We start from the raw sequence: 23,189 nt of genomic DNA, 5'->3' as shown, positions 1-23,189 counted from the left end.
TAGTTTTGCAAAATGCTATATTGTGATAATGTAGTTGTATATTTGCAACCCAAAATACTAAAGTTCTGAGATCTTTTTAGACATGTTAGACATATAGCAAATACTTATTTTTTATGAATGACTTAAGCATAAACTCAGTATCAGCTGAAGCTAAATATCACCATCCTAGATTGAACTCTTGTGATACAAAAATAAATGTGAAATCTTGTCAAAAATTTAATTGTTATAATTAGATTATTTTAAAATTTAGTAAGCAAGGTTTTATTTTAATTTTTTTGGCCATGCCATGCAGCATGTGGGGTCTTAGTTCCCCGACCAGGGATCGAACCCATGTCCCCTGCAGTGGAAGCACGGAGTTTTAGCCACTGGACCACCAGGGAAGTCCCAAAATTTAGTAACCAATGTTTTAAAACATGATATACAGCAAGAAAAATAATTGCTCAACATTACCAGTGGCTAGATTACTCCATTAGCCATCATAATGCACATTTAGGATATTAAATCACATACTTACTTTCAACTTAGGTCAAATGAAGAATAAAGTACTTTTTGGTTAATTCTGCCAATAATGGGTACTGCTGATGGCAATAGTACCATCTCTCTAATACTAACTGAGATAAAACTTATCTCCTTTTCAACTCCTAGACTTAAAGATTTGGCCAATGGTTATGATGCAATTTTTATTGAAGAAATCCCACAAACTGTGTGCAACCTGACGAAATGCTTTCTGAATATTTTCAAGAGACTGCTGCCTTTGCTTATATTTTTATTGCTAATAAATTCAACCAAGGATCTGGAATTGTGGTAACAATACAATGTAACTGGCTTTCAGCATGACAAAATTCTCTCTGATTTTCCACCTACATCTCAGCTTTCGATGTTTGCACATCAATTTCGGGACCTTTCCTGTAGTTGAATAGGGAGATCTTTTCGGAAGATGCCATGTATCATAAAGAAATATTTATAACCTTAAGGCAAATAAGTTTGTTTACTACTCCAGGAAGTAAACACAATCTCAAATGAATCATTTTCTCTGCAAGCAACCAATGGTCATGAGAAATCCCGCATTACTGATATTGATATCTACTAAGCTTTCTTTTGTCCAATCAACGTTTCAAATATATATCACATTGTTTAAATGCACGACAAGGTCATTCTGAAGTATATTGTATGCTGTATACTTGTCTTTGACAAAAGAAAATTTCACTACGAGTTACATCTAAACTACTCACCAACATCTGAAAGTAAATAATCAGAGATTAACAATAAATCTAGATGCTTTGCACTGTTCATGTTACTGATATTGTTACCCTGATTAGATATGGTAATAACTCACACAATAGCATGGTCATTGATCACACTTGGGTTCAGAGATACAGAAATGTCATTGAATAAGACATTCAACTATTCAGTGATGCAAGGGCTGAAGCCAAGTAGCAGATTTTGAGTAAATACTGACGCCAAGTTGAACTTCATTGCATCCTTAGAATAATTTTGATCCTATTCTCAAAATAACTCAACATTATTTTTTCCTCTTCCCAGAGACTATATGAATAAGTCCAAGGGGGTTGAGTATATAGATCAGAACTCCATTTACACTCTTATACATGGATATAAAATCAAGGCTAGAAAATGTGTTCTTAAGCAAAAGGTAACTAGTGAAAAATCAGGCAGTGTTTTCAAACTTAAAATTTTTTTAAAAAACCAGATACTAGTACAAAGGCCTTAAAAATCTGAAAAATTTAGAAAGTGATAGTCAATATAACATGAAATTTGTGACATTAACAAATTGAGTATATCAACAAAGTGAGTATACTTCAACAGATAATAATATAGAGACGAAGATTCACAAAAAAAAGAAGATGATTCAAAAGAAAAACTGAAAAAGAGTCAGAGGCAAGCTGGATTTTTTGATTTTAGCAAACATTAACTGAGCTTGTCAGGGAAGCAAAAGTTTTATTCATAGATTTAATGCCACTTTAATTGTTTTCCTGTAACTCCTTATTTTCAGAGAAACTTTGATCTTACCAACTTTTATCATGCATTATACTTTTTATACTTATTTACCCCCATTAGTGGCAAGAATTCCTTCACCACAAAATTCTCTGAATTTTTTATCCAAAGAGCACAGAAAACTAAGGAGAAATAATCTCCATTATTTCTAACACTATTCCCCAAGTTCTCTAGTTGTAGCCATAACCTGTTTTTAATTAACGTGGTTTTAGACCCTTACCAATTCAATAAGTTACATATTCTCTTCGTGGGTAATATGCAAAGATAATTTATCCAAAATTATTAAATCAGCCTCATAACCCCTTCCATTACTATATATAATGAAGTTATATATCTTATAAGGGTGCGTCAAAATCAAATTATTTGAGATAAAAATTTACATTTTATTTGAAAGTAGTATTTACATAGCATAGAATTCTGATAGACTTTTCATTTCACTCAACTTTTTCTTAAATTTATACAAATATTAAGAAAATTAACCATAATCTGTGATTTAGCTATAAATATTTGCATGCAAAACAGTACTAAACAAAATAAAGGATTTTGCAAATCTAAGTATTTAGTCTCACAATTCAAAGCTAAAAAAAAGTGAAAATATATCAAGAAAAAGAGAAAACTTACCTTTTCAGTTCTTGTCTTCTTTTTATATTACAGTACAGAATATCTGTATCATCTGATTTCTGAAAGAAAAAAGATATCATTTAGGAAATATAAATTGTGCACTGGGGAAGGAGATTGGGAGACGGTATTTTTTCCATACCTATGTGTTAGTGAATAGGTTGACACAATAATTTAATAAATCTTTCCAATAATCTTGTAAGACAGTTATTATCATCATCTCCATTTTACAGATAAAGTACCCAAGGCTCAAACAGAGCAAAAATATCCTCAACATCACAGAGCAAGTTAGTAGCAGAGCCGTGATCTGAAACCAGATCTGTCTACCCTCTCTATTCTACCACCCTGTCTCTCTATGTATTCTGGGTACAAGAGCTAGGCACAAGAAAAATAATAGAGAAAGAGGGTATAGTCCCTGTCCTAAAGAGTTCAGAGTACAGTAAAAGGATAAAGTAGAAAGAAGTAGAAGGATATGTACAAATAACCTAATATAAAGGACATAAGTATCAAAGCAGGACAATAAACAGTAAGTTGTAAAAAGATGAAATCAGTGTTTTAAGAAGTTTAATAAAGCAAGAATAAATTGCAACAGCAGTTTCATTATGTGAAAACAAATTCTTAAAAACCCAATTCTGCATTCATGGAACTTTCACAACTACCTTCTCTTATTACCTACAACAACTGCGTAGCTATCCTGATATACACCTAACTCCCACTTGAATATGCTGAGTACTTCACAACCACCCATGTACTAGGTTAATGTGTTTGGTCTGCTGTCACTGTTTCAAATTATTTGTGAGACAGTGGAAAGAAATCTGGACTTGGCTCTGTTGCTGCAAATAATTTTGTGTCCTTTGACAAATCACTTAACTTTCTGGATCTCTATTTCTGAATCTGAAAATGCAAACACTGTATGTGCCTTGGCTATCTCAAAATGAAATTGTAAAGAGAAATATAACCATATATGGGGAAAGACCTAAAAACTGTCTAAATTTATATTCATGCTGTCTAATCCCACATAATAGGGTCTATTAGCACAAAGAAACAAAGAACTTGATAAATGCTTTTTAGTGAGCAGCAGAAAGAAAAAACTCGTTTTCTGTCTATCAGCTATCAAAAAGTAAGAATAATATAAAGAAAAAAATTAATGGAAAAGTAGTGGGGGAATTTATATCATAAACCTTCTAACTGCACATTCAAACGTAAATATAAATAATTTTTAGAGTTAGTTACAGTAGCTAAACACTCACCAGTTTTCTCTTCTCTGTTGAAACTGATATTACAGAACAAGGTGAACTAGTAGAATTTGCTGAGGTTTTTTTCTCTTTCTTATCCTAAGAATGCCATTTGGAAAAAAGGAAAGAAAAGCACAAAATAAAGCACAGCATAAGAGAGCATTATTTCATCACTTACTATAAATCAAGATTCTTTCTACATTAATAATAAATTTCAGAGGAGAACAATGTTTAAGGGCATACAAACATTGGTAAGAGGAAGAAAGACCCAACTAGAAATCAGAAGATGTAGGTGCTCTTGAACTAGGGATGAGATGGGATACAGGTGCTACAGCAGAAGGCTGCAGACGACTCAGACAAGGACATTGAGAAGTGGCACTGCCATGGTGGAATTCCACTTTCTACAAAGCAAAACCATATATCCAGTTACTTTTCAGTGGATCCTAAATTCAATAGACCCAGGACAAACATATTTTGAGTACCTACCATGTGTCAAAGACATTCTTCTAGACAGTGAGGACAGATTAATGAAAAAACAATAAAAGTCCCTGCCCTCATGGAGGTTAAAAACTAGTGCAGGTATTTACAAATAAGCAAATAATATATTTAGTGTGTCAGATGATGCTATGGAAAAAAAAATAAAGCAGAGAAAGGGGTCAGGAAGGGCTGACAGGCAAGGGTGAGGCAGTTGCAATTTTAAACAGAGTAGTAAAAAAGGCCCCACTGGTAAGCTGACATCTGAATAGAGACCTAAAGAAATGAAGGAACAAACCCTGTGGATATCTAGGGAAAATTTTTCAATTTAAAGGGAGTAACAGCAAGCACAAAGTCCCTGAGGCAGGAATGTGCCTGGCTTATTGGAACAACAACAAGGAAGCCAAGAAGTGGAGAAAGCAAAGAGAGAATGTAATGGAGATGAGATGAGGAGAGTAGTTCACTTTGTCAGCCCCAGCAAGGACTTCAGCTTTTTCTCTGAAGCGAAAAACCATCAGAAAATATTGAGCAGAGGAGTGACATGATCTTACAGTTTAATAGGATCACTCTGCTGTTATGTCAAGAACACAATAAGGCAAAGGTGGAAGCAGGGAGATCAATTTAGAAACTACTGAAATAACCTAGGAAAGCAAGTTGATTGCCTGGATCATGGTGATAGAAGTAGAGGCGGGAGTCAGACTCTGCTGTTAGAATTTGCTGATAGATGGGATGCAGGTAGAGCATGATGACCAGGGTTCCGGCCCAAGCAACTGAAAGAATGTTATTGAAGTTTACTATGCTGCGAGAACTGAGGCTGGGCACTTGAAAGATTATAGTTTAAGAAGATGAGGAGGAAGCACAAAGGACACCGCCAAGCCTCAGTTTCTTCCTCTGTATAATTGGGATAAAAACAGTACCTACCTCATAGAGCTGTGAGGAATAAATAAAATAATGCAAGTAAAGAATGAGAATAACAAGTGACTTTTCCTGGGTCAGAAGGGAAGAACAAAATATTTACATATCTCATTTTAAAACTGAGGTGTATTTTTTTCATTACACAAAAATAAACTGTAAAAAAGGGTATCTTTAGGGCAACAAACCAGAATTCTTACTTCTTCATCAACATTGGGTGATAGGGCAGTGCCTTTTCTCAGAGATTTCTCTTTTTTTCCGTAAGATTCTTTGCTGGACATTTTGAAAAGCTAAAATAAATATCAAAAGCACATTATGTTTTACCACTGCCACAACAAAAACATTAGAAATTATTTTTTTCAGTTCCTTAAAGACTGGAGTTTTACAAAATAATTTCCATATTTTACCCATTCTCAAGGTGACAGGATTCTCTCATTGTTCCACTTTATTTTACTTATATTCTCCCTCATAATGATCTGTTCCCCTCCTTCAGCTTCATCTATTACCTTTTTAGGAATGACTCTCAAAACTATGCCTTTAGCCCTGATTTCTCTCTCAAGCATCACAACACCATTTTCAACTGCCTGCCAGACTGCTGTATTTTGCCCCACCTATATATACCTCAAAACCAACTAGTCAAAAGTCTTCATTTTCCCAACACACCCTCCATCACTCACTGAGTGCGACTTCAGGCAAAATACATACGTTTTTTGAGCCCTAGTTTCATTATATGTAATATAGAGATAACTCATCCGAGAAGGTTTTTGAAGAACTCAGATGAAGCTATGGATGTAAAGATACCTTGTACAGGATAGTACACAGCAGGGTCTTAACAAATACTGGCTTACGTGGTTGTCTTCTTCTAGACCCTGAGCTTCTTGAAGAATATGCTGTATTGAAAACTGAGGTGTTCACAAATGTCTGCTGAGTGAATGAATGAGTGAATTTTTCTTCCCCAGAATATTCATTGTTCATTCTGAGCCACTTCCAACTCTTGCTGATCCAGTCCCTCTGTCCACTTCCCATCCCAGTCTCACTTTTCCAGCCCTGTTCTGGATCAAGTCTATACTGTTAGTTACTGATAGGAAAACAAACAAACAAACACACAAACACAGTCATTCCTTATGGTCATAAACACTCTCAAGATAGTGTATACAACCATCCTGTACTGGAACGTAGAGGCCAGAGACTGGGAATATCACCAGGTTTGTTGGGGCAAGAGGATGTAAAAGGGGTCCAGAAGCAAAGTCCAAAGGAGAGTTTATTGCTGGCAGTGATATGTATAGACACTATGAACATAACAAAGACTAGAAACCAAGCAATTGCAACTACTCCTGGTCAATCACGATGACACTAAGTGAAGTTCTAAAAAAGAATGATCAATTACACTAAATCAAACTTTTAGAATGTTTTGATGATTATGGAAGAAAGAATAAAAATGCTGATAGCTAACAGAAATCTAATAATAATAAAAATTAATAAAAGAGTAGCCAATGTAAACTTCTAAGAACAAATTCTAAATTACCCAGAAATTTTGCTTTGTAAGATAATTTATGGCAATAATTGAATTCACAGTTGAGCTTTCAGATTAGAAGAATAATCTTCATTTCTCTTTCTTGTTCCAAGGATCCCATTCCATGGGGGGCTTGGCGGGGGGTGAAACGGGGGAAGGCATAATGAAAAATAATAACTTCCATGAGATAAACTGCTTAGAGGCAATGGACTGGTTATGTTACCGTTTACAATTTAAACCCATTCACATTGTGCTGTGAATACAAAAAGAACACAATTGAACCTGTTACCCATAAGACAAATTGAAAAAAAACACTGCAGATAGTGGACTATCAAAGGAAAAACACCCATATGTGTACTATGACAAATTTTTTTTTTTTTTTTTTTTTTTTTTTTTGTGGTACGCGGGCCTCTCACTGTTGTGGCCTCTCCCGTTGTGGAGCACTGGCTCCGGACGCGCAGGCTCAGCAGCCATGGTTCACGGGCCCAGCTGCTCCGCAGCATGTGGGATCTTCCCAGACCGGGGCACGAACCCGTGTCCCGTGCATCGGCAGGCGGACTCTCAACCACTGCGCCACCAGGGAAGCCCTGACAAATGTTTTATACTCATATTAGTGTGAAATTCATATTGATTCTATGGAAATCAGAATACAAACTAAATGAGGGGAGACTTCCTGTGCCGGCCAGTCTCCAGAATGGCTCCTGATGATCTCTGCTACCTGGTAATTACAGTCTTATGTAGCCCCCTCTCACAATAAATAGAGACAACCCGCGTAACCAACAGGATATTGCTATATGGTAGTATGTGGCTAGGTCTAATGACATTGTGGCTTCTGCCTTATTCTCCATCTTGAATTGTTCACTGCCATATCATGAGGACATTCAAGTAACCCAAAGAGAAGGCCACCAAGGAAGAACTGAGACCTCTTGCCAAAAATGAATTGACTGCCAGGCATGTGAATGAGCTACCTTTGAAGCTAATCCTGCAGCCCTAAGCAAGCCTTCACGTGGCAGCATCCCTGGTCGGTATCTTCACTGCAGTCTCATGAGACCCAGTGCCAGATACAACCAGAAAGCCATTTCTGAATTCCCGACCCATACAAACTGTGAGGTAATAAATGTTTTTGTTGTTTTATGCCACTAAGTTTTCAGGTAACTTAGGCAGCAACAGATAAGTAATATACTCACTTAATATGATTCTTCCAAACTCTGAAGATACCTTCTTCAGGATGTCTCAGAGAGTAAAGGCAAGAGAAGTACGGGGGCCGGGGAACTCACTTGCATACGCCTTGAGGAATGTGAATCCCATCAGTCAAGTGCCCCGAAACTCAACATATTAACGAGCTTTGGGTATTAACAGCCTAAATATAAGGGCAGGGCACTGCCCCCGCCCCCACCCCGCCAAATTCCCTATCCGCAGGAATCTTACAGCCACGGCGCAGCGCTGATACTGGGAATACGTGGGTTAGGGCAAAAATAAAAACAAAAGGAAAAGAGTGTTCGGGTCACGGTGTGCGTGAAGGTGCGAAATAAGGAGCAGACACCCGACTGACAGGCGAGCCTGTCAGCGTCCTGTAAACCGCCTAGGCCCACGGGCTCGCGTACTAACAGACCTCACCCTAGCCGGGGCGAGAGGCAGCCCCAGAGGAAGGGCCGGGCCAGAACCCCACCCTCCACAGAGCAGGCTCAACCCCGGGTCCGCCCCCAGAGTCGCCCAGCCCAGGCTCGAAGGGACCCGGAATCCTCCGTCCGTCCCGCCGGCCGCCCGCTACGGTACCTGAGTGAGGCGCGGAGTCTGCCCAGCGTAACGTCAACGATTCCCCCCACACCCCGCCCCGGCTCCCTACCTTATTCACCAGCTCTCCCGCCGGTGGCGACTCTGGACTCCCGGGCCAAGGGAAAGGGACCCCGAGCCCCGATGCCCGCTGGGAAATGTAGTTCTGCGCCCAGAGGCAGGGTACCGCTCGATCGCTCCCGAGCGTTCGTTTAGCTTTGCGTTCACTTCCTCTGAGAACTTGGAACTCCGGCCCCGCCCCCCCGTGCGGCGCGGTGCACCCTGGGTACTGTAGTTTTGGCTGGATTCCGTGGTTGACGCCTGGGACGGAGACGCACCGCGGAAACGGAACTCTCTGACCTCATTGGACGCCGTCCCCAGCCCGCTCCTGCGCAGTCTGGGCTGGCGTCGTAACGTCTCGGGGAAAAGGAAGCGGATGGGACCGAGAATCGCTGTCTGTTGCTTTTTATTTTTCTGCTGACTGGATTTGGTCACTGGTTCTTCGTCTTTTGTCTGTTGCACGCATCCCGCCCTCCCCATTTGCTTCCCCACTCCTCGGATCCGGCCCTCTGGGCTTTCACGCCAGTTGTCTCACCCCGCCGTGAGCCCCTCCTGGTCCCCGGTCGGGCCTGGCACGGAGGCGGTAACTATGGAGAATATGGCGGAGGAGGAGCTGCTGCCCCAGGAGAAGGAGGAGGAGGTGGAAGTGGCCCAGGTCCAGGTCCCGACCCCGGCCCCGGACTCGGCTCGGGTCCCAGCTCCGGCCCCGGATTCGGCTCCGGCCTCGGCCCCGACTCCGGCCTCGGCTCCAGTCCCAGCCCCTGCCCTGGCCCAGGCTCCGACCCTGTCCCCGTCCCTAGCCTCTGCCCCTGATGAGGCTGAAAGCAGTAAGTGCAGGAGGCCCAGATCTGTCTGCCGTAGGAGAAGCGAGAAAGTGCGCCTTGCTGGGGAGTAGGGGAGGCCCTTCTCCCCTGGTATGGTTTTTATGGGGAAAGGCAGTTTTAGAGAAATGGGGGGAGGAAGGAGGAACCCGTATAGCGGGTAAAACGGGTGTAGGATGGGGGAAGGCATCTCCACAAACCTTGGGGACCTCACAGTGAAGGATCTGTGGAGGCCAGGTGTGCTGCAGATAGAAGGAAATAATGAGGTTGTGGGCTTCTTCGTTAAAGGGAGTCTTTTTGGTACAAAAATTAGAAGTTACACCTAATTTGGTAGTTTCCCTCTCAGCCCCGTCTGCCATGGTTCGCTAAGTCCTTTAAAATATGATAGAGTAACCGAGGCAACCTGTTTACTGTAGTAGATGCTAACTGCCAAGATTTAGCAACGTTGCTGTCAATTAGCTTTTGTGCCTCGACAGAGACAAGAGATGGGTTTTTCTCATTATTTCATTTTCTTTAGCAGCTTGCTTCCAAAAAGAATTTGAGGCTGATGAACAGTTTAAGAAAGAGTCGGCTAAATTACAGGTGTCTTCCCTCAGACATAAATACCAATTGAATTTTGTACGTTTTTCCGTCAGAAGTCAGCTGTTGAAAATTAATAGCCCGTATTATTGTGCTTCTGAATATGCTTGCATGTTTTCTAAGTGATGATTTATTGGACCATAAAGGAATTTAAAAGATTGATAAGTAACACTTTCTTAGGAATTTTCTGAACATTTTGAAATGTTAGGTCTAAGAAAGTTTTCTTTAAAAATTTAGTCCCAAAATTGACCTTTATGCTCTTTCTGAATCATAACAAAATATCTTAAATTAATTCGTTGTCTTTCCTACTTCTAAGCCACTTGTGAGATTAATGTTTATAAAACATTTGGACAGTTATAATCTAATAGAATTATTTTACAATTTTAAAACAACATATAAATTGTTATAGTAGATTTAAGAGTAGGGCAGATCACAGAAAAGACAAAGTCAGCAGGCCTCTGGTAGGCCCCTCCTTATCACAGAAGATCAGAGCTAGTAGGTGCAAAATAAGGCCAGTTGTTTCTTCATCCACAACTACAATGGGGGAGGAGGAGGAACACTCTCCTGAGTAAGGTATCCTCCCTAACTCATCTCTAGATGGGATATTTTTATGTTTATTAGAGGTGGTTGAACAGCTTTAGGGAATGCATGCTTTCTCCACCTCCCCACCATCAAGAATATGTTGAACATAGTTTGGAAAGATTTCTTCCTATATTCCAAAATTTACAAGTGTGTTAATTTGAAGAATGCATGATGTTTGAGAAAACTGAAAATGCATTGCTGGGACAAGTAGGTAATGACTGAGAATCTGAAATGCATTAGAAACGTATTAATCACATTTTAAAAATTATTTTTAGATGGTCTAGTTAGCCCTCTGAAATCAGACTTAACTGGGCAAGATGAAGATGGCATATCTGAAATAGAATTGAAAATTGAGGAAAAAGAAGTTTTAAAAGAACCTCCTAGAATCTTGGACTCATCTGATTTAACAAGAGGTTTGCCTATTGACTTCTGGATTAGTGTGTTACAAAAAGATTGAGTGATTTTAAGTACAGATTGACTGATAACTACTGTGTTGAGCCAGAAAGTGATTTCAGAGATGTACATAGGCATATCAGGACTCTTTAGATAGATCTTTTAGAATTTACTTCAATAGCGGACCACAGGATTTTCAGTTTTCTAGCTTACCAGGCCCCTTTCGCTTACTTTGTACTACTTAGTAGTTGGAATGATTTAAATAAGCACATCGTTATGTAGCACTATATATCTTGTTTCATGCACACAGATCTTTGAACTATGGAAGCCAAAAGCTTTTATGATTTCAAATTAAATAGGTTGGTTTGTACATGTGGATTCATTGCCTGAATCTTACTAGACAGTAAGGTCAGACACCTAGCAATTAAAGGTTTTTGTAATGTGGGAAAAAATTTTACCTGTTTATAGAAATCATATCTCATTGTAAGTCATTTGAACAATACCTGGTATAAGAAGTTAAACAATAGCATTTGTTGCTCCTTGTTTTTCTCATTTTAGAATTAAGTAAAAATTGTTTTTAATAAATTTTAGCAGGAATGTCTGACAGTGCTGAATTGAATTCCAAAATTATTGACGCAGTGTGCTGCTGCATCCAAAAAGACTAATGATTTTTTTAAAAAAATTAGTTCAAAACTTTAGTGCCTGCAGTGTGCAAGTTACTGCACTAGGCACTTAACTGTTACAAAGATGAATAAGACATAGCCCTTGCCTACTTACTGCTTATTTGTAGGGGAGACAAACAAGAACACAAATTATACAGAAGGAAAACAAAGCAACTGGGCATGAAGCTTGGAGAGGGATAGGCAGGAAGACAGCAGTGCCGAGAAATTGTATAATCTAATTATATAATTAATATTAGCCTTGTGGTTTACCCCCATTGACTCCTATCTCACTGGAATCCTTTCCTGTCAGTTACATCTCCTAGTCTTGCGTATTCAGGATTCCACTTTGTAAATGTTCCTTTCCTTGGGGCTACACATATTCAGGTCTCTCTATCCTTAAAAAGAAAGAAAAAACAAGTTACAATCCCATCCATCTCCTTTTTTATACTACCAAACTTCTTGAAAAAAATAATCTATGCTGATTTTCTATACTTGGCTTCTCCTTCCAGTCCCATTTGTACTCTGATACCTCACTGAACCTTCTTTCTTAAAGGTCACTAGAGACTTGCTAAATACTAAATCCAGTGGTCTTTTCTTGATCTCTGCAACTATTTGTGATACTTACTGTTGAGCATTTCTCTTTTACAGTCTCTTCTCTCTTGGCTTCTGCATTATCTTGATTCTCCATACCATTTTTCCTTTTTGAATGTACCCTCTTGATTTTCCTCAACGTCTCTTACAAATATCTACATACCTCCATACCTCACTTACAAATTGTATCCATTTATATTAATCAGTAGTGGGTTCAGCAGCATTGGGGAATGCATCCCACACACGACTTACTCAAGAATGTTAAATATATTTTGGAAAGATTTATTCATATATTCCAAAATTTACAGGTATGTAATTTGAAGAATGTATAATATTTCAGTAACCCAAAAATGTGTTACTGGGACTGAGTTTTGGCTTTTTTCTTCTCTGTTTCACAAAATTTTTCCCTTACGCTTTCTTATTCATGCTCATAGTTTCATCTAATGTGTATTTTTGAGTTATATCTATTCAGAATCCCTCCTGAGCTCCAAAAACGATTCAACTGCCTACTGGACTTGAGTACCTAATACCAGTAGTAATCAAACACACTGGGTAAAAAACTAAATTCCCTTGTCTCCTCTTTCCTCTTCCTTTCTGCCAAAAGTGTTTTCTGCTTCCTTTATTGGTTAACAGTATTATTAAATCTCAGGATCGTCCTTTAATCTTCACCTTTACTTTCACATCCCAAGTTCTTTGCTTCTTTTTTTACCTTCTCTTCTCCAGTACTTTTCTGTTACTAATTTCTCACCTCAGTTATTGATCCTTGGTACTACAGCCAGAGGTACCCTCCTGAAATGCATTCAAATCATGTCTTTGATTTCCTCAGAAACCTGAATTAACATTGCCTGAAGAGTAAAGTCCAAACTAACTTGCATAAAATTTATGTCTTCCATGATACATTTTTGGCTGCATATCTTTCTACCAACTCTATCCCCCAAACATACTACTTTCCAGCCAGGAGTGGTATAGAGGTGGCTGTGTAATTTTACACCACATGCCTTTGTTTATTAGGTTACTTCAGTTTATAAGGCCTGACACAAAATCTCTACTTATTGAAATTCTCTTCCTACCTTATGAAATTCTATTCATACCCTAAATTTCAGTCAAATGCCACTTCTTCAGTGAAGACATTCCCAGGGGCACTTGTTGGAATGAATTACTTCTTCCTCTGTAGGCCACCATTATATTACCTTTACCCCTAGTGTTCATTTCATCCTGCCTTGTGTTCTAGTTAGTAGTTAACGTTTTAATCTCTCTCACGTGGTTGAAAGTTCTTTGAAAACAGGAAACATGGCTTCAGTGTTTTGTACAGACTAGAACCTTTCTTTTGTAGAATTATATTGAATAATAGGATAGAATTTGAAAGCTGTGAGGTTACACAGCAGAGTTTTTTCCCCCAACTCTGCCTTCTTAGGCACACTTGTCATTTTATAAACTGAGTTTCCCATCTAGGTACTAGGGCACTGTGCTATAGGAAATAAAAGTGTAAAATTCCATGTGACATGATCAAATAAAAATGAAGTTGGAATACAGATTGTTAAAGCATAATTTTCTAACTCTTAAAATTTCCTTTCAGAGAGACACATCTCAATTCAAAGGCAGCTTGCTGATCTAGAGAAGTTAGCTTTCGTAACTGAAGGGGATTTTGACTCTGCCAGTTCACTGAACTCAGATAATCTTGATGCAGGTACTTCCATGATTTGAAAATGTGTTTTTTCTCAACTTCTAATGATTTGTCATCTTTCAACACATGAAAATTTTTCTAAGCATAGACTTGTTTATTTTCACTGGACTAGAGCAGAAGTAAAATAATGGTTTTTTACTTAGGAAATTATAGCCTTCTATATGCAAAGGTGCTATGAGATAAGTTATTTCACAACTTCTCAAGGAAATTACAGTCTCATGGATATATAAGGGCTTTGTATACTAAAAGTTAGGAATTACATTTTACTATGAGTAACAGAAATCCAGAAAGTAGTATCGAGGCTTATGTTCTCTCATGTAAAAGAAGTCCCAAGGCTGGCAGTTTAGGGCTGGTACAGAGTTTCACAATGTTGTCAGTGCCCCAAGCTCTTCTCTTTCTACTTTGCCATCCTTAGTGCTTGGATTCCATCCTCAAGATCTCCTCACAGGTTTTTGAAGTAGGCAGAGTATATATATATAAAAAGAAATAAAATTGTGCTTATACTTGCCATGTGCTATGTGTGAAAGATATTTGTTGGATTAAAAATTGAGTTATTATTTCTGTATATTTTATTGCTTTAAACCTGGACTTGAGATTTTAAGTCTCTTGTATACTATCAAAGTTTTTATTAAGGTACATTACATTTCTAATTAAATAAAACTTATTTAATACATAATCTTTCCAAGAATATGTTAATAAAGAAGGAAGAACTTACAAATTTAGTAATAGGATACAGTGGTTGTAACCATGACCCCAGTCTCAGAATAGCAATTATATAGGATCCAAGGTACTCCTTCCACTTCCTTCTTCCATTTTTCTAACTCCGCACATTAACTATTTTTGTTGCTGCTAGAGTAGAAGAGTATCAGAGCAGATACTTATGCTCTCTGCTCAGCTCCTAGCCCTCTGAGAGTGTGACAACTGCTGCCTTTTCTCCTGCCCAAAGTACAGAATGACATTCTCTCTGGCAGGCACTTTGGCTGGAGGGATATCATGTAGTTTATCACTTCCTCAGCTCCCAGTGGCAACAAGGATATCTGCTAGCCACAGAGAGGAGAGTTTTAGGTAAAAAAATAAGTCACTGACCATGTGCTAAAACAACTATTGTTAAGTACCTGCTGAGGCAGGAATGACTTCTCCCTAATGTTAAGAAAGATATTATCTAAGGTGTGTGAGTGTGTGTTTTGGGGGGTAAAGGGCAGAGGCAAGAGAGGTTCCCCGTTACTTCTTTTGTAGCTAAATTTAAGCATTAACAACTAGTATATTCTCCGCTTTATTAGTTCCTTTTCCTTTAACAGGAAACAAACAGGCTTGTCCATTGTGCCCCAAGGAAAAATTCAGAGCTTGTAATAGTCATAAGCTTCATCGTCACCTTCAAAATTTACACTGGAAAGTCTCAGTTGAATTTGAAGGTTAGTATTTTTGTGCTTGCTAAAAGTGATGTAAATGAAATTAAAGATTTGGTACCAGTTTTGGAATTTTAATGAAAACATAATCAAATATTTTCAGTTTAAAATTATGAAGGATTAATGCCCCTCTTTTAATGTATTTATTAATAAAAGACCATATAGCTCTCTAGGCAATAGATAGATGTGACACCAATAGTTTAGTGTGGCAAACATTTATTAAGCATCTCTTCTGTACGGGGTACCTGCTTGGTGCTGAAGGTCCACATTACTTATTGAACCATGTTTTAATAAGTTATACTTTTCCTTTTATATTAGAACAACTATAATTTTACACATATTTTTGAAGATATAATAAATGTAGTAAAACAGAAAATAAAATAATTGGTATGAACATTGGAAAAAAGAAGAAACATCTTTTTTTTTCTGCTGATGGCTTAAAAAAGCCAGTTGATGAGAGTATTTGGAACAGTGGTGAGATACAAGATTGATCAGAGTCTCTCTACTCTAGATAAATGGAAATTAGAAAAAACCAATTGTAATAGTGACAAAAATGACACAATTTGAGGGAGTAAGTTTAACGAGAGGACTCATATAACGAAATGAATAAAGTTGAAGAACAAAAAACAACATCTTACCAAGTTAAAATACTTCTTAGAGACAGTGAATTATTAGATTCTGAGTTAGTGAATTATATATTACAGCATTTTTGGAAAGAGACCTGGCAACATTTAAAAAATTTAAAATATTCATCCACCAGGCACTCTTTCCTAGGAGTAAAAGCAGCAATACACAAGGATAGGTGTACAAGACTATTCATTGCAGCATGTGCTTAGTGACAAAAACTTGGAACTAAAATAAGAGATTGAATAAATTATGCTCATGGTACATGGTACATACATACCATGAAATATTATGCAGCCATTGAAAAGAGTATATTACATCTATACCAGTTTACTTGGAAGGATTTCCATGGTAAACTACTAATGAAAATAGCAATATATGGGATAAAAACAAAAAGTACCCCCCCCAAAAAGCCCTAAATATCAATCTTAAACATGTATATACTTATATTTATATATGATTATATAAGTATAGTCATTGTTAAATGTGCTTATCTGGGGTTTCAACCAGACTGAATGAAATAGCCATTATAAGACACCCCAAAAAAGAAGCCAGAACTATACCAGAATTATTTTCTTAGATTATCACTAATTACTTAGAGAAAAGGGAATTAGAGACTAATTCAGAAGCCATATGTCTTATGTTTAATTATTTATAAGAATGTATAGTAAACCATATTGACTTCTTATCAAAAAAGAAAGATCTCATTTCATTTACAAAGGTCTCTTTTGTTTGCTGTATTTAAGCCATTGTTTAATCTTTAGGTTTGGTCTCCCTCGTCCAAGTTATTCTTTTCTCTTTGATGGCTCATAGTATTGCTTTACTCTGTCATGTACATTAGGTTGTTGGGTTCCTTCACATGGTGGTCATCTGGTAGATGGTGAACATGATTTTGTCTTTGTGAGCAGGCTTCAAAGTAGTTGGCAAATATGTTGAATAAGATCTGCTGAAGGAATAGAAGGGAGATGAGGTAGAAAAAGCCAAGAATGCTTGTGTTTGAGACTTGAGCAACTAGAAAAATGTTGTCCTTTACTGGGATGGAGAAGACTGCATTAGGTATGAGAAAGAAGGACAGGTCCTCAGATTTAGGCATGCAGATGTTGAGATGCATCTAGTGGAGATATCAAGTAGCCTGGAGGCTACATGAATCTAGACTTTGGGGAAAAGGTTTGGGCTAGAGATACATATTTGGGAGTTGTCAGAATATAGATGGTATTTAAAGCCGTAAGACTGGGTGGGATAACCTTAAGAGTACATATAGGTGGGAAAAAGTTGTTGTCCAAGGTCTGAGTCCTGAGACACTTCAACATATACAAATAAATGATTGGATGTAAAGTATGAGAAGAAAGGAGTTAAAGATAACTTAGTTTTTGAATTGGGAGTAACTGGAAGGCATTATCATTCATTAAAAAGGTGAAAAAGAGACCTGGTTCAAGAGGAAGTGAAAATTCTAGTCCTTGACAGTAGGTTTTTTGGAGTTCTGTTGTTGTTGGGTTTTTGTTTTTGTTTTTCTTGGCTGCGTCACACGGCTTGTGGGATCTTAGTTCCCCGAACAGGGACCAGGGATCAAACCCATGTGCCCTGCAGTGGAAGCGTGGAGTCCTATCCACTGGACCACCAGGGAATTCCCGACAGTAGGTTTTGAAATAACCAGTCATATGTCTTCAATAGGCAATTGAAAGTAGAGGTCTGGCCCTCAGGAATGAGTTGGTAAGAGAGCTATAATTTGGGATTCCTTCTCACAGGGGAGATAGTTGCAATCATGAAAGGTACTACAGTTACCAAGGAAATGAGAAAAAATTTTTGTAGCACATCAAGCATATAGAAAATCTACATTTTCGAGTATGAGAGAGGGAAAAGAATCTGTAAAGAAGATTAAGTAGGAAAGATGGGAAGAGAACTAAGATAGTGCTGTATCATAAATGAAGAAGAGGCTGTATAATGGTAAATGCAGCATAAGGCAGAGAAGATGAAGCCTAAGAAAAAGTCAAGATGGCAGAAAGACGATAAAACTGAGTCCCAAAGAAGCTAAATGACTAAACCAAGGTAACACAGATATTTTTGGCAGAACCAGGTTTTGACCCTAGATCCTCCTGTGTTTGTTTTTATACTATGTCATATACAGCAAGTACATAAAACTAAGGCAATCTCATTCAAATAAACTATGACATTACAAATATAAGAATAATCTCAATTATTCTTATAAAATAAAATTTGCTAGTAATTTTTAATAATAACTGAATACTTAATGAACAGTGATAGACAAGCAGCAATTCTTCATTCTTCATTCTAGGTTACAGGATGTGCATCTGTCACTTACCTTGTCGACCAGTGAAACCAAACATTATTGGAGAACAGGTAATCACATGGTAGATTTGTTTTTTTTAGACTTAGCTGTCCGTAAAGAAAGTGCAATTTTGAGTTGCTTTACGACTAAAATGTGCATATTCAGCAATGAGTTTAAGATTTTGTTTACAAGGGCTTTCAGATTACCATAGTAGGAAAAATATGAAATGTATGAAAGAAGTTGCTGTATTGAACTTTTCATTTTAAAGTTTTTAATTTCAGTCAGATCACCTGCTCTCTTGTGTTCAAAAGGAAAATTAACCCACTTACTAATTTTGGAATGGAGATTTTTAAATAGTAATTTTTTTTCTTTCAAAATAAATTTTGATCATGGAATAAGAGCCTTTAATTTCTGTGGGTTAGTAAATATCTTAATATGTGTCGATTCATACTCATCCTCCCTATGTTCTTCCTCTTACTTTGTCAAAGGACAGAAGGAAGAAACTTTCTGAAATCTCACTAACTTTTTTTTTAAAGTACGTGTGTTTACTTTTAGGATAGATTTGACCTTTGGGGAATACAAATTGTAAAATATTTTATAGTGACACTATCCTGAATGCATATTAGTTTAATGGGTCCTCATTATTAATTTTCCTTTCAAGTCACTAAAAAAAGTAAAGAACTGGCGGCGGGGGGGGGGGGGACAAACATTTCTTAAGTAGTTAGAATAATGCTTAGTCCATTAACCCTATCAGTTTTGAATATGATAACCACAATGCCATAAGGAACCTTGCGCAATGTTCTTGACTATTCTCTCCTTGCTCTATAATCCCGAGTAAACAGGACGTAAGAGTAAAAAGGCATCAAAAGCAGGAAGAGCTGTTGGAGTGGTGGTTTTGTTCTTAGCTAAATGAGGAACTATAAAGTGAGAATTTTTACTTGGAAAAATAGACTTTTTATCCTGTCTCTAACATTTAGTAGTGTGCTAGAACTAGCTCAATTTTCCAGAAATCTTGAAAGCTCGTTGTTAAATGTGGCCATCATCAAAAATTAAATTATATAAACTTAAAAGTAAATAAATTATATTAAAAACAAAGTTAATGAATACTCACAACTCACTACTTCCCATTTATTTTACATTTTACTTTTACCTGTGCTCTTAACGTTATTTATGTATTCTGTATCTGCACGGTGGCAGTGTTCTCTGGTATGATATTGCACATCTCTTCCCAAATTCACATTCAGTGATGTCCCATTGGTAGCTTCAGATGTCACGGTTGTAGCTTGACATCGGCCATGGTAGAGTACGTAAACCACAGACAGCTGCAGACACTACAAATCAGGGCTTTATTTTCCTGGAGAGCCAGTTGCTATACATCTACCAGCACATTGCTGCTAGTGTCATACCGTTTGTTAAGTGCTGCTTATAGAAGATAGAGTACAGTTATTTGCTGATTAGAATGAATGGAAAAAACTAAGAAATTAAACTTGTGGCCTATTGTAAAGTAAGATTAAAAAGCATATGTAAATATAGGTAAGGAAGTAAAAATCCTTTCAAAGTCACATGGCAAAATGAATACTATCTTCTATACGTTAAACCCTAAATACACTAACATACATAAATTTACAACATTAAATAAACTTTTATTTCATTGTCTTAGTAACTTATTTATGTATTTAAATTAAATACTCTGTTTGATAGATATCCAGTAAAATGGGAGCCCATTATCATTGTATTATTTGTTCAGCAACAATCACCAGAAGGACGGATATGCTAGGACATGTTAGGCGCCATGTGAATAAAGGAGAGACTAAATCCACGTATATTGCTGGTAAGTTGAGCAATCTCATTAACATGTTAATAATTAAATTCTTAAACAATGGTCTAATTATTCTTTTCAGATATCAAGCAGACAAAATACAGTGACTTAACCAAATCATTTAGTTAACTACTAATCTGTCAGGTTTTGTTTTGTTTCCGTGAGACTCCCAACAATATTCAACTGTTCTCAATTTAACAGATATATTTAATATCTGGGATAGATATTAAATATGCGTAGAAAAAAGTAACTGATGTTCAAGTAAATATAGGTATCTTAATGAAAGACTATAGAATTTTATTACGAATGACGGCTCCTGTACCAATAACTGTGTTATACTTATTATCAAAAAACACTGGAAAAAGGAGGTAGAGTGATATATAAAGACTCTTTATTATCCTGAGTGATATCGAGTTATTAGTAGCTTGTTAATACTGAGACAGTTCCTTCTCAAGAATTAAGAATTAAGCCCTCCTGCCCTAAGGCATCCATTATATGTAATGAATTAACTTCTCTCTTATACATCTAGAATGGTACTCTGGACCTTCCCTTTAAGAATTGAAAAAAAAAGTCACTAAAATAATTATTTGAAGGGCTTAATTTGTTCACAGAACCTGGTTTGAGAAAGGCTGATCTTGTGAGATATGTGACTTGACACTGTTGAGTATAGAAAGATATATAACACAACACTAGAAAAGATTACTTTTATTTGGCATTGTAGAAAGGGAAATATGGTTCCCATTTAGTTAACATTCTGATAGTAATGTTATCAAGAAATCCAAACATAGAGAATCTCAATTATATTTCCCCCACACATATTACATATGTTTCCTTTCTTAAATATTTAAAATATATTCACACAAACACATCACTGTTTCATTTGGGTTTATAGCTAAATGATTCTAATGTATATTAAATGTAGAATAATTTTTTTACATTAGCTTATAGCTGTTTGAATATAATTTGTGATTTAAAATCATAATTATGAGAAAGTGTTCTGAAGTCAAGCACATTCAGGAAATATAGTGACTCTTAGTTATCCATGCCGGCTAATGGAATGTAACTACACAGAAAGGTTAATTTTCTAATGTTTAAACCACAATAAAATATATTTAGCAACCAACCTATATAAACACAATGTAGTGTTTGATGAGTAATAAAGGTATTTTAGGATTTTGTACTATCTTAGGTTGATTATTCTTAACTAGGTATACAGATATATTGATGTGCTAGACAGTTAAGATTTTAAGCTGACAAACTTTAATTCACCAAATACTTAACTGAGTACTACTCTTTTCCAGAGACAGTGCTAGGTAGGTCAGTTTGGGGGGACTTTTTTGGCATCTACTCAACTGATTTCATTAACATGAAATATTATAAAGGAAGGTTATTTTTTTAATGTATATTGTTTTTGATATTTAGAATTATTTTGTATTTCACTGGAAATCTTTTTTTTTTTTTTGTAATTTTAGCTTCTGCTGCCAAACCACCTAATGAAATTTTGAAAGAGTCAGACACAGATGTACAAGTTTGTCCCAACTATTCTGTACCTCAGAAAACAGATTCCTATTTTAATCCCAAAATGAAGCTAAATCGGTAAGATAAATTGAAAACAGGGTTATGGGATGTTTCAAATAATTACAGATGTACCTTTTCCTAATCTTTTTGTTTTAAAATATTGAAACAAAACTAGGTATAGATTGAAAATCATTTATTTTAGCATTTTCTCAGAATGATTGTTTTCTCTCTTTTATTTTTCTGCCAAACCAATTTCTTTCTCAGAGAGTAAAACAGGTCTAACTTTATATAATTAAATGAACATGTCGGGCAAGTTTGTGGGCAAGTTTTATTTATAAAATCATTATTCATCGTGAATACTTGTTAATAAAACCCAATTTGATTTGTAGTTTAATTTCACAGATTTTTAGTTCTTGTACTGTTAAGTAAGGAATATAATATTAGGTCTCTTTCCAAAATAGTTTGCATAGTAAATAGGAGCCCCATTTCTCACTATTCTTAAAATAAAATCTACAATGATGAAACCATGGTGCCGTAAAATTATTTGATTGTTATACTTTCTTCTAGGCAGCTAATATTCTGTACACTGGCTGCTTTGGCTAAGGAACGAAAACCTTTGGAATGTCTAGATGCCTTTGGAGCTACTGGTAAGTAATGAAGCCTTTTTGGAACCCCACTTTATCAGATCTGTACAGTATCTTTTCTTTCCCTTTTTTTTCTTGTTGGTTAGCCACTTTGAAAACTAAGGGTTTGTTTATATCATGTGAACCTGAAGAGATTTTTTTCCCAGTTTTATTGAGAAATAATTGGCATACATCACTGTACAGGTGTACACGTTTGAGGTGTACAGCATGATGATTTGCTTTACATATATTGTGAAATGATTACCACAGTAGGTTCAGCTAACATCCATCATCTCATGTAGATACAATACCATAAGAAGAAAAGAAAGAAGAAAAAATATTTCTCCTTGTGATGAGAACTCTTAGCATTTACCCTCTTGATGTTCCTATATAACAGTGTTACCTATACATAGTCATCATGTTGTACATTTCATCCCTAGTACTTATTTATCTTATAATTGGAAGATAAAAAGTACCTTTTGCCCACCTTCTGGTACAGTATCTTTTCTTAGGAAATTTATATGGATATCATATGTAGCAAAATATTTTGATATTAAAAAAAAGATCCAAGGTAAATTTTTTTATTATGGAAAATTTTCAAATATATACAAAAGTAGAGCATATAATAAATGAATCCCTTTATATCCATCACTCACTTCAGAAATTACCAATTCATACTCAGTCTTATATATGTATTCCCATGCACTTTCCCTCATACCTCATTCCTCCATTCTATATCCCCATTATTTTGAAACAAATCACAGATCATTTCATCCGTAAATATTTCAATGGGATATGTAAAAGACAAGGACTTTTTACAATTAAAACCCATATACCATATCACACCTAAAAAATTAAGAATAATTCTTTAATGTCATCAAATGTTTAGATATACCTATTTCATAATTTTTTTTAAATTCAAATCTGAATCCAAACAAAGACTATATATTTCAGTTGTTTAGTATGTCTCTTAAGTCTCTTCTTAATCTATATTAATTTCCA

General features: G+C 36.5%; 2 protein-coding genes across 7 annotated transcripts in view; one reads left to right on the top strand and one right to left on the bottom strand.

Moving 5' to 3' along the window:
- Nucleotides 1-8,687, bottom strand: part of SWT1 (SWT1 RNA endoribonuclease homolog) — a 91,421-nt gene extending 82,734 nt beyond the window's left edge. Inside the window, exons 1-4 of one of the 2 annotated variants that reach the window (XM_060035318.1) lie at nucleotides 8,612-8,687; nucleotides 5,441-5,542; nucleotides 3,882-3,965; nucleotides 2,635-2,693 (exon numbers count right to left, since the gene is read on the bottom strand). In XM_060035318.1, the coding sequence (XP_059891301.1) occupies nucleotides 2,635-2,693; nucleotides 3,882-3,965; nucleotides 5,441-5,533 (236 nt within the window). In that variant the 5' untranslated portion in view covers nucleotides 5,534-5,542; nucleotides 8,612-8,687. The remainder of the gene's footprint in view (nucleotides 1-2,634; nucleotides 2,694-3,881; nucleotides 3,966-5,440; nucleotides 5,543-8,611) is intronic. The other variant, XM_060035325.1, reaches the window with a different exon arrangement.
- Nucleotides 8,688-8,966: 279 nt separating this feature from the next.
- TRMT1L (tRNA methyltransferase 1 like) overlaps nucleotides 8,967-23,189 on the top strand; it is a 35,233-nt gene continuing 21,010 nt past the window's right edge. For 4 of the 5 annotated variants that reach the window (XM_060035296.1, XM_060035290.1, XM_060035307.1 and 1 more), the window contains exons 1-8: nucleotides 8,967-9,425; nucleotides 10,856-10,993; nucleotides 13,803-13,913; nucleotides 15,209-15,322; nucleotides 18,234-18,298; nucleotides 19,929-20,058; nucleotides 21,519-21,642; nucleotides 22,132-22,211. In XM_060035296.1, the coding sequence (XP_059891279.1) occupies nucleotides 9,188-9,425; nucleotides 10,856-10,993; nucleotides 13,803-13,913; nucleotides 15,209-15,322; nucleotides 18,234-18,298; nucleotides 19,929-20,058; nucleotides 21,519-21,642; nucleotides 22,132-22,211 (1,000 nt within the window). In that variant the 5' untranslated portion in view covers nucleotides 8,967-9,187. The remainder of the gene's footprint in view (nucleotides 9,426-10,855; nucleotides 10,994-13,802; nucleotides 13,914-15,208; nucleotides 15,323-18,233; nucleotides 18,299-19,928; nucleotides 20,059-21,518; nucleotides 21,643-22,131; nucleotides 22,212-23,189) is intronic. The other variant, XM_060035301.1, reaches the window with a different exon arrangement.

This window comes from Delphinus delphis, chromosome 1 (genome assembly GCF_949987515.2).
Source record: "Delphinus delphis chromosome 1, mDelDel1.2, whole genome shotgun sequence".
Classification (NCBI taxonomy): domain Eukaryota; kingdom Metazoa; phylum Chordata; class Mammalia; order Artiodactyla; family Delphinidae; genus Delphinus; species Delphinus delphis.
Note: the sequence above shows the minus strand (reverse complement) of the source record. Positions and strands in the feature narration are given on the sequence as shown.